Source organism: Chlamydomonas reinhardtii, chromosome 5 (assembly GCF_000002595.2).
Source record: "Chlamydomonas reinhardtii strain CC-503 cw92 mt+ chromosome 5, whole genome shotgun sequence".
NCBI lineage: Eukaryota > Viridiplantae > Chlorophyta > Chlorophyceae > Chlamydomonadales > Chlamydomonadaceae > Chlamydomonas > Chlamydomonas reinhardtii.
Window position 1 is genome coordinate 1,574,550 of NC_057008.1, and position 10,722 is coordinate 1,585,271.

Sequence of the window (10,722 nt, forward strand, 5' to 3'; positions counted from 1 at the left end):
AACCAAACCAAGCTGAACTAGCACAGGCAGAGGTGTTAGTTGCAAGCGATGATGGGGGGCCACGTGCGCAACCGCATTGCGTGTGTGCGGGGGCGCGGGCTGTTGTTTCCACCGCTCCTGTCAGAATGCACCAGACGCCCGACCGTGCACGGCGTGTGGGCAGGGGTACGTACCCGGCAGGGAGAAGCAGGTCGGGGCAGCTTTCCGCCAACAACTTCAAACCACATTCATCCCCCTCCCTCCAGTCTTCCACTTTGCCTCCTCATTCCTACAAACCCCCTCACGTCTTTTCCCGCCCCTCACCCCTCACCCGTGCCCCTCACCCCCTCGCCCCCGCCCAGCCTGAGCGGCCGCGAGCACCAAGTGCACACAGGCGTGGTGCTGGTGCTGCCCCAGCAGCCAGGTAGGAGGTCTGCGTGGTGTGCGTGTGTGTGTCAAGCAATGAAGTGAAAGCCTGACCAGATGACGCCGGACGTGTGTGTGTGTGTGTGTGTGTGTGCTGCGGTTGGGCAGCGATTCTCAAGTATGTTTGCAATCAGATGCTTGAAAAGTTGGAGGCATTTGCAGACACCATTTGGTAAGCAAATGCGCGGAAGCGCGGTGGGTGCGACTGGTTGCGGCTCACACAACCCGGACTAGCGCCGACCTCACGCCTGCCTCCCCACTCCTCCTCCCCACCACCACTCCTCCTCCCCACCACCACTCCTCCTCCCCACCACCACTCCTCCTCCCCACCACCACTCCTCCCCACCACTCCTCCTCCCCACCACTCCTCCTCCCCACCACCGCCAGACCCCGCCACGGGCTCCCCGCCGCTCATCCGCTCCTTCGTCACCACCACCCACGTCACATTCGACACCCTGCCCGATGAGGCCATCCGGGCTTACATCGCAACAGGTACGGCGTACGGCGTGTGTGAGTATGCCTGGGAAGGGGAAACATGTGGAGGGGGATTGAATCGAATTAGGGCGTGGCGTATTCAAGTGTGTGTGTCGCATTCGTTCCATGCAGCAATGTCAGTGTCTGGGAAGGGCGAACGTGTGTAGGGGAGGGGTTGTTGTGGGCAGCGGTTGTCGGCTGTAGACATGTGCCCGGGGGCTGCTGCGGGCTGGACGTGTTCCCATCTCCCCGACTACCCGACCTCCCCGTCCTCCTCCTCACCCCCTGCCGCTCGTACTCCCCTGTTTGTATCCTGTTCCCAATGTTTTCAACCCTGCAACCCCCTGCCGCTACCGCCCCGCCCTGCCCTGCCCTGCCCTGCCCTGCCCTGCAGGCGAGCCGTTCGGCAAAGCCGGGTCGTACGGCATCCAGGGCGCGGCGGGTGCCTTCGTGTCGGGGCTGCGAGGGTGCTACTTCAATGTGGTTGGCTTCCCGCTACACAGGTGCGTGTGTGCGCTACGGTGTGAAAGGACACGGGGAGGGGGTTGCGTGCAGAATACAGTTATGCACCTTCGACCTGCGCTTTGACAGCCGCATTCCGAGTCCCTCCTTACCCACACGTGCACACACGCGGCCTCAATACCCCCGCCTCCACTGCGCCTCCTCTGCGGCACAGGTTCTGTTCCGAGGTGGATTCACTCATCAAGGAGGGCAAGCTGAAGCTGTAGCGGCTGCAGGCGCTGTAGGCGCTGTGCGGCTGGCGTGCTGGGCATTTGGTTGGCGGAGCGACCGGAGAGCAGTGCTGGTTGAGGAGCAGTGGGGCGCAGGAGCTTTGCGGCTGAGGTGCTGCATGGCTGGGGCGTAGTGCCATGGCTGCGCACCACTGCCCCAGGAGGCCCCCGCTGTTTACAGGTTTACATAGGGCTGCATGTTTCCCAATGTCTTGGGGTTGCCAGCTCGGGACCGCCAATTCGCGATGGGGCCTGCTGCGGGGCCCCTAGCTGGCTAGTCCACCTGCCCACGCCCCACGCTGGGGCACGCCGGGGCAGCTCCAGGCAGAGTGTGGCGGCAACTCTGAATCTGGTTCTGAGCTGGTGTGTGAGGCTGTGAGCTGGCTCGTGCGGGTTGGGCTTCACGGCAATGCAAGGAGCAGGCGATCCTGCTGAACTTGCAGCCGCATCCAAGGGGAGGCGTGTCCGTGTGCGAGCTGGCGCGGCTGGGCCGGGCTGTAACCTGGATGCGTCTCCTTTGCTCCGAGCTGATAGCCTGACACTACACCTGCCTGACAATACACCAGGGAGCGCGTGTGCCGCCAACCCGTGGTAGTGGAAGTGGTGCGCACGGGACACGCCCAGCCCAGCCCAGCCCAACCTCCTGCCACGTCACGTGCTGCCAGTCCGGCCTCAGCACCGTGCGTGCCTACCTGCTACGTGTGGTTCAACGCGCCACACCAGCCAACTACCAACTACCCAGCAGCTCCTGACAGCTCTAGCCTCTAACCTATTGGCAATAGACAATCAACGGCTCAGGCCACTGCCATAGAGAGCTTGTGGAGCCAAGGTGCTAGTAACTACTACTGAGGCCGTGACGCGTGGTAAACCATATGTGCCGCCGTGCACGCCAGGCCCCAGCCCCCCCCCCCCCCCCGAGCACCCGCCTTCAAGTGCTCTATGCATGTGTGCTTTTAGGTCCACCCCGCCCTCCAGTTGCGGAGCAGTCAGAGGCAGCGCAGGCAGCGGAACCGGCCCCGGGCCCCACTGCCACACTCCACTTACGTGCGCGCACGTGCCGCAGGCATGCATGCACATGTGGGGCCTTGACGCCGCCGGTTTCATTCCATCTACCGTATCTGCCACACTTACGGCCTGTCACATTCCACAATAGCCCCGAATTCCGTCCGGGCCCCATCAACGTTTCTCCGTGTGCAGTACTAAAGTCTGAGAATAATGCCTCACTAGCGCAATCCCCACTCGGGCACAGCCTGCATCAGGGACTTGCCTCCTGCACGCGCGCACATAAGTACCGACTCCACCGCACGCACGCGCCCGTGGGCATGCTTTCCGAATTGCCCAGCCATTAACAGAAAGGCTCACTGCCCGAATTGAAATCTTCTGTCCGGTGCATGCATGCCCGCAGTCACAGTCGTTTATAACGTCCTAACTAAATCCTTCACAGAGGCACTCGCATTATGTGGTATGTACTTGGCAAGAGGGAGAGGTGCGGCATAGCATAGCGTTCCAGGAATGCACTACCGGCGGTAGTGTATCTCTAATGTTAACCACGCAACAGTACTCATGCGGCCAGCAGCAGAAGCCATTTACAGCACTGTACAAGTATGACATGCACCGGCATGGCGGGTACTAGCTGCTACTGCCGCTGCTGCTGGTCTTGCGCCGCCACTGCTGCAGCCAAGGGCAGCCCGTCGCCCGCCCCTGCCGCCACCAACATACCACCGCCGCCGCCACCGCCGCTGCCGCACGCCGCCGCCAGCTGCTGCTGCAGCGCGCCAATGACCCCCGTCAGCGCCCCAACCTGCTCCCGCAGCTGCGACACCTCCGCCTGTGGTGTGTACACACGGGGGGTGGGTGTGGAGGAGGGAGGGAAGTCAGGCCGTCATGTCCAGGTGGGGTTTGTAAATACCAGCCCAAACTAAACCAAAACCAACGAACGGGGGATGTGACGCAGATGGGCCTTCACACTCAGTCAGCACGCAGGTCGGCCTCCGCTCCCCGCCACCGCCAGCAAGCAACCAAGTCTTTCGTGCAGCGGGCTTCTATGGAGCCGCAGCACATCAATCACTCTGTCACGCGACCTGTGACCAACTGTCTTTTCTTAATTTTAGTCGGTGCCTGGCGATATGACACAAAGCCGGCTAAAACCCAGCACAAGCCCGCAAACCCAGCCCATCCAAACACGTGCCCGCACACGTCAGAAGCCACGCACCTGCACGCCCGCCACGGCCGCGGCTCCCTCCGCCGTGTGCCGCTTGACCTTGTCCAGGCCCGCCCTCACACGCTCCAGGCCGCCGCCCTCACCGCCGCCGCCGCCGCCGCCTCCCCGGCCGCCGCCGCCTCCGCCGCCTCCTCCGGCCCCGCTGTCCGCGCCCGCAGCCACCATGCTGCGACCCACACGCGACAGGGCCTCCAACACATACAGGTAGTCGCTGCGCGAGGGGGTTACATTCATGTTTAATTAAGGGGGGGAAATAGACCAGGAATGAGTAGTGATTAGGGAGGGGGTAAACGTACGGGTAAGGTGGGGTGGAGGCACGCACGGGTTCAACTTTCAACGTGCAACCCCAGGTGTCGACACGGGCACGCGACACACGGGTGGGCCTCGCTAGCGCTGTGACGCCGCCGCCAGCTCATCCGGACACGCTCTATCCCGGCCTGCCGACACCCGCCCCCCTCTTCCCCTCCGCCCCCTCTCGCCCCGCGCCCCCCACCCCCTGTGGCTATTTGGCTTCCCCCCCCCCGCCTCCCCCCCCTCCCCCCCAACACACACGCCTCCTGCACCGGCCGCCGCCGCCCGCCCGCACTCACTCGCCCACCCAGTCGTCTCCCAGCCGCAGCAACCAGCCGGGCGTGAGCGCCTCGACCTCGGCGATCATCGTGGCTTGGTTGCGCAGCAGCTGGAACTTCTCAAAGTCGCGGATTCGGTCGTACGATTCATTGATGATCGCGATGAGGAGGTTGAGCATGATGATGGACACCAGGATCTGGAACAGGCTCTTGATCATGCGGTACAAGCCACACAGATCCTCGCTCTCCGTGCCTGTGGCCGGGTGTGGGCGGGCGGATGGGCAAGTGGTGAGAGGGGGGGGGCGATGTGGGTTGGGGCGGAGGTAGTGGTGGTGGGGGAGGAAGTGAGGGTGGTAAGGCGGCAGGGGCAGCGACGGCGTGGCGAGGGGTCGCCGTGCGTGCTTCCTCCAACAGCCCACCAGCGCAGGCTCGGCATCTGCACAAGCCCATACACACGCCCTAACCTCCCCCAAACACCCCACACCCATGCGCAAACCCCGCACCCCACTGGACAGACACTCTATTCCTCTAGACAGGCACCCCCACACCCCACTGGACAGACAGGCACATCCATACCCCACTGGACAGACACACAGACAGACAGACAGACATGCCGGCACTCCCGTGCTCACACTCCTCAAGGTCGAAGTTGCCGAAGATGAGCGCGAACTGCTCGCGGAACACCTGCGCCACCGTAAGGTTGGGCTGCGGGCGCGGGGGAGAGGGGGAGGGGGGTGGGGAGGAGGCAAGGGGTAGGGAGAGGGGATTACCGGGACACATAGGGGCCTATACATGCGTGCACGCGCACAACACAACCCCACAAGGCCACCCGGCTGCTGCCCCCGGCCCCCATCCCCACCGCCTTCCCCAGCCACTGCCCTTCCCTTCTACTGCTCAGCCTCCCACTGCCCCTCCTGCCGCCCTCCCCTCCCCAACTGCCTCTCCTGCTCCTCCCCTCACACCATCCTCCTCCCCTCACCCCATGCTCCTGCCCTCACTCCGCGCCCCCACACGCTCCTCCCCTACGCTCCCTCCCCCCACCCCCCCACCTGCATGACCAGGTATGCGGTGGAGAAGCCGACAAACAGGGTACCCAGGAACACGAAGAACATGGAGCTGAGGAGGGGAGGGGGGGGGCAGGGGAGGAGGAGGGGCGTAGAGGGCGGGGGGGGGGTTAGGCTTGCCCACAACTCATCATCACAGGTCGAGACCAGGAGCGACAACAATACCGAACCCCCACACGCACCCCCTCCCACCCAACCAAACCTCTCCCTCTCCCCCCTCACCCCCCCTCACACACCCCGCACCACCCCCTCACCCCCTCCCATCCCACCACCCCTCACCCCTCCCCCTCCCCCCTCATCCCCCCACATCCACTCACAGGTCCTTCATCACCTCCAGCACCATGGACACGAAGCCGCCCAGCCCCGGCACAGGCATGGCGTAGTAGAACAGCTTCAGAAACAGCACCAGCACCTGAGAGAGATGGTGGGGGGGAGGGGTGAGAGGGGGGAAGGGGGAGCAGGGGGGGGAGGAGGGGTGAGAGGGGGAGGTTGTGAGAGGGGGAGGTTGTGAGAGGGGGAGGAGGGGAGATGGGGGAAGGAGGAGGAGGAGACACGAGGAGGGAAGGGGGAACCACGTGGTCGGTGCAGGCCTGGCGAACCCGCACAGCTCCTAACACAGGCTAACACGCCAGCTTATTGCACACCCACACAATCCCCCCGGCCACGCTCTCCTCCTCACTCCATTGCATTGGGTTTGGGTTAGTTTATGCGCGCCACCGAGCCCGGGCGGCGACATTTATCGCTGGCGCCGCTCGCCCTGCTGCTCCACGACGCCCCGGCCCACATCCCATAAGTATTATCACTTGCAACTAACGCCTCTGCCTGCACTCTCCTCGTTTTCGTTGGTTTTGGTTTACTTTGGGCTGGTATTTACAACCCCCCACCCCCAGCCCCCGCCCCTCACCTCCACTGCGCACAGGCCGCGTATGAGGTCTGCGTCGACGTCGCAGCCCTGGCGCAGGTGTGTGCCGGCGATTGCTGCCATGAGCACGATGGAAGCCACGTCAAGCAGGTTGAGAGGCTGCTTCAGCCAGTTGGACTTGATCGAGTTGAGGGCCTGAAGGAGCAGGGGGGAGGGGGGGGGGGTGCAGGGTTAAGACATGGGTGGATGGGTTGGGGGTGGGGTTGTAAATACCAGCCCAAACTGAACCAAAACCAACGAAAACGGGGAGGCAAGAGGGTGGTAGCTGGGAGAGAGTGGGGTGGTGGATTGGAGGGGCGCGGTGACGCGGGGAAGGCGGGGTGGGGTGGGGGATGCATTCATGATTCCGGTAATTAAGAAGTGCAAGTGGGGGGGGGCGGGAAGGGGTTTGGCACAGACAAAGGCCATGTGCATACGCAGGCACGCACATGCCTCCTCGCCGTAACTTGGCGTGGCCCCCGCAGCCCACCCTTCTTCGTGATCCCTGGTTTCTTACCGGAAATCAGGGGAGCGGGAATACCGGTAATGGGAATGGTGCTGACCCCCAATCCCCAGAGCCCCAACCCCATCCACGCCCCCATCCAGCCCCCCTACTTTACACCTCCCCCTCCGCACCTGCCTCAGCTCCTGTACCAGGTACCCAAGGGTCATCACAAGCAGCACGGCCATGCAGCCCGCCTGCAGCCGGCCAAGACACATGCCGCCGCCGCCGCCGCCGCCGTTAGCGTCGCCGCCGCCTCCCCCGGTTAGGAAGTTGGCGACAAGGAAGGGTGAGGGTGAGGACGAGGACGAGGGTGAGGGGGAGGGTGAGGGGGAGGGCGAGGGTGCTGAGGTGTCGGCTGCAGTGGTGTTCAGGGCCGTGGCCGCGGCGGTGGCGGCGGCGGCCGTGACGGCAGCGATGGCGGCGGCGGCTGGCGAGGGGGCAGGCGAGGGCTCGAGAGGTGGTGGGTCGTAGGGTGGGAGTGAGGGCGGGGAGTGGGTTTCGTAGTGGCTGCGACTGAAGTCCACTGCATAGGTCACTGCAGGCAAGAGACAGCGTAGGGTGGGGTGGGGTGGGGGTCAGCAGGGCAGGGCAGGGCAGGGCAGGGTAGGGCAGGCCAGAGGGCGGGGTGGAGGCTAATTGGATCCGGCGGGCGGAGGATTGACGGGGGGGGGGGCGGGGAGGCAGGAGGCACAGCCGGCCAGCAGCAGTCGCTGATTTCCAGTCAACCTCCCCTCCGTCATTTGAGTCGCTGGTCCTGCACGCCCTCACCCCCTCCCCCCCTCCTCTCCGCCTCTGCCTGTGCTCCGCTCGTCCTAACTTGGTTTGGTTTACTTTGGGCTGGTATATATATTTCCCTTTCAGCCCTCTTCGGCCAGCCCCCTCCCCTCCCTCCTCCCCTCCCCTCCCCTCCTCCTCCCTCCGCCCCCTCACCGAACACGGCCATATATGTGAGGTGGTCAAGCAGCAAGAAAACCAACACGTAGCGCGCAAAGGTGCGCCACTTGAACGTGATCAGGGCCTGGGGGGGGGGGTGGCAGGTTGGGTGGAGGGCGGGGAGTGGGTGGGGTGGGGTTGGGGTGTGTGGGGTTGGGGGGGAGTAGCCAATTGGAGAGTGGAGTGATAATAGTCACGAGTATGAAGTGGGGTGGGGCGGGGTGGGGGTGGAGGTGTGTGTGGACTGGAAGGGAGACGCGGCAGTGGTTTGATCCGCAGGGCGAATGCGAACAGCGCAAACCGGCCGGCCCCCAGTCGCCTCCTCCTCCTTCGCCTCCTACAGCCCCCTGCCCTCGCCCTCCGCCTCCTCTCCTCGCCCCCCTCCGCGACGCCTCGGCCCGTTCCCATAAGTATCACCGCTTGCATCTTTCGCCTCTAGCGCATGCACCGTTATGCGCGCACAGCAAGCCTCCAGCCCTCACTCTGCCTGTGCTCTGCTAGTTTGGCTGTGATCAGTTCAGTTTGGGCTGGTATGTACACACACACACACACACACACACACACACACACCATCCCCACTTCTTCCTCCTCCCTCCTCCCTCTGCCTCCTCCCCTCACCTTGACCACGGGGGATCCGTAGCAGGCGGGCGGCAGGTCGGCGTCAAGCAGGTTGTGCAGCAGCTCGCGGCAGTAGCTGCGGGGGGGGCGGGGGGGGAGGAAGAGGGGGAGGGGTTGTGCAGCAGCTCACGGGGGGGGTTAGCTGGTGGGGTTACATTCATGGGGGGGGGAGGAAGAGGAGGAGGGGGGGAGGAGGAGGAGGAGGGGGTTGAGGGGTCAGGAAGGATAGGAGAGGGGTTGGAGGCGTTGGGGAGGGGAAGAAGGGACAGGGCATGAGTTGGGTAGCGGCACTGAGGTGGAGCTGGGGCGTTGTATTGGATGCTGTTCACAGCCACAGCCCACACGCATCGTTATACGCACACGGCAGGCCTCCAGCCGCCCCCCACCCACCCAACCACACACCCACGCCACCCTTCCCCTCCCACCCAATCCTCCCACCCACCCCCCAATCCTCCTCCTCCCACCCTCCTCCTCCCACCCTCCTCCCACCCATCCCCCGCATCAGTCTCTCCCACCTCTTAGCCAGGCCCCGTATGGGCACTCTGCTGCACCTCGCCTCGCGCTTATCGCCGCCCTGCACCGCCAGAGCCCCCTTGAGAGCCGCCAGGCGGGCGGGCGGCCGCCGCGGCAGTAGCAGCAGCGACCACAGCCCGCCGCCCACGCCCGCCAGCAGCAGTAGCAGCAGCCCCACCAGGAGGCCACTGGCGCCCTGAGAGGGGGGGGCGGCGGGGGAGGAAGGGAGGTGGGGAAGGAGAGGGAGGGAGGGGAAGGGAGGTGGGGAAGGAGAGGGAGGGAGGGGAAGGGAGGGGGGGATGGGGAGGGGGGGAGGGCAGGGGAGGTGGGGAGGTGGAGAGGAAGGGGGATGGGGATGGGGAGGTGGGGAGGTGGGAAGGTGGGGAGGGGACGTGGGAGGTGGGGAGGTGGGGAGGTGGGGAGGTGGGGTGGGGAGGTGGGGAGGGGAGTGGGGTGGGGAGGTGGGGAGGTGGGGTGGGGAGGTGGGGAGATGGGGAGGTGGGGAGATGGGGAGGTTGTGGGTACCAGCCCAAACTAAACCAAACCCAATGCAATAGAGGTGGGGTTGTGCTCATCGATACACTGCACGCCATGACAAGTGCCGCAGCCACCTGGTCCCGACTGAGTTGCCATGCCAACACCCCGTCTCCCGCCCTGCACGTCCCCTGACCCTCCAGCATACCAGCCAACCCCCTGTGCCTTTCAAGTTTAGCTTGGTTTGGTTTAGTTTTGGCTGGTATTTACACCCCCCCACCACCACACCTCACCACACCTCACCACCCATCACTACCCATCACCACACACCTGCACCATGGTCGCCGCCGCCGCCAGCACCAGCGGCCCTACCGCCGGCACCAGCGCCGCCTCCAGAGCCTTCGCTTCCTCCACACCCACACTGCTACTGCCGCTGATGCCCGCCACGACCGCCGCAGTAGCACCGGCAGCAGTAGCACCGGCAGCAGTAGCACCAGCAGCGCCGCCCTCACCACCCCCGCTGGTGCCGCCCGCGCCCTTGCTGCGGCCGCTGGCGGCTGGCGTCAGGGAGCCGGGCGGTGCGGGCGGCGGTGGGGCGGTGAGGCGGAGCGGCGCGCCCCCCAGCGCCTCGGGCGGCTGCTGCTGCAGGCTGTACACGCCCGGAGCCATACAGGCCAGCAGCACCCTACACACACACACACACACACACACACACACACACACACACACACACACACACACACACACACACACACACACACACATACACATACACACACACACACGTGTACACACGTACAAGGGCGGGATGGGCGGAGCGTTGCATTGATGTCGAACACAGCACCCATCGCTCCACGCACGCTAAGCGACGACAGCGCACCGCACTGATAACTCGGCACCCGAACCTGCCCAGCCACCGATCCACACACACACCACCCGCACGCCCCCCACCCCAACCACACGCCCCCCACCCCAACCACACGCCCCCCACTGCCCAACCCACCCCACCCACACGCCCCCCACCCACACACGCCCACCCACAACCCACCTCTGCCAGGTGTTCCAGGCGAGCGGCCCGAAGCGGCTGAACTGGCGCGATGTGACCACGGCGTAGGGCTTGGCCCACTTGTGCAGCTTCACAGAGTCCAGGGCGGCACCGTAGCCGTACGCCGAGTGGCCGCCGCCGCCGCCGCCGCCACCGCCGCCGCCAGCGGCCCGCGCCGCCTGCCGCTCCCGCCGCGCCTCCCGCGCCTGCTCCGCCAGGTGCGGCATGGGCGCAGGCAGGACCTCCTCCTTGGTGACGCGCCGCGGCGG

The 10,722-nt window shown here is 65.2% G+C and overlaps 2 protein-coding genes across 2 annotated transcripts in view; one reads left to right on the forward strand and one right to left on the reverse strand.

Moving 5' to 3' along the window:
• CHLRE_05g243451v5 (uncharacterized protein) overlaps window positions 1–2,123 on the forward strand; it is a 4,025-nt gene extending 1,902 nt beyond the window's left edge. Inside the window, exons 5-8 of the mRNA XM_043062452.1 lie at window positions 342–403; window positions 793–897; window positions 1,274–1,382; window positions 1,556–2,123. Coding sequence (XP_042924694.1) covers window positions 342–403; window positions 793–897; window positions 1,274–1,382; window positions 1,556–1,607 — 328 coding nt within the window. The 3' untranslated portion in view covers window positions 1,608–2,123. The remainder of the gene's footprint in view (window positions 1–341; window positions 404–792; window positions 898–1,273; window positions 1,383–1,555) is intronic.
• A 9-nt stretch (window positions 2,124–2,132) lies between these two features.
• Window positions 2,133–10,722, reverse strand: part of CHLRE_05g243452v5 (uncharacterized protein) — a 20,246-nt gene continuing 11,656 nt past the window's right edge. The window contains exons 9-21 of the mRNA XM_043062453.1: window positions 10,457–10,659; window positions 9,739–10,093; window positions 8,937–9,130; window positions 8,422–8,497; window positions 7,801–7,888; window positions 7,002–7,405; window positions 6,369–6,521; window positions 5,782–5,876; window positions 5,450–5,516; window positions 5,033–5,105; window positions 4,422–4,653; window positions 3,823–4,042; window positions 2,133–3,438 (exon numbers count right to left, since the gene is read on the reverse strand). Of these exons, the coding sequence (XP_042924695.1) occupies window positions 3,247–3,438; window positions 3,823–4,042; window positions 4,422–4,653; window positions 5,033–5,105; window positions 5,450–5,516; window positions 5,782–5,876; window positions 6,369–6,521; window positions 7,002–7,405; window positions 7,801–7,888; window positions 8,422–8,497; window positions 8,937–9,130; window positions 9,739–10,093; window positions 10,457–10,659 (2,352 nt within the window). The 3' untranslated portion in view covers window positions 2,133–3,246. The remainder of the gene's footprint in view (window positions 3,439–3,822; window positions 4,043–4,421; window positions 4,654–5,032; window positions 5,106–5,449; window positions 5,517–5,781; window positions 5,877–6,368; window positions 6,522–7,001; window positions 7,406–7,800; window positions 7,889–8,421; window positions 8,498–8,936; window positions 9,131–9,738; window positions 10,094–10,456; window positions 10,660–10,722) is intronic.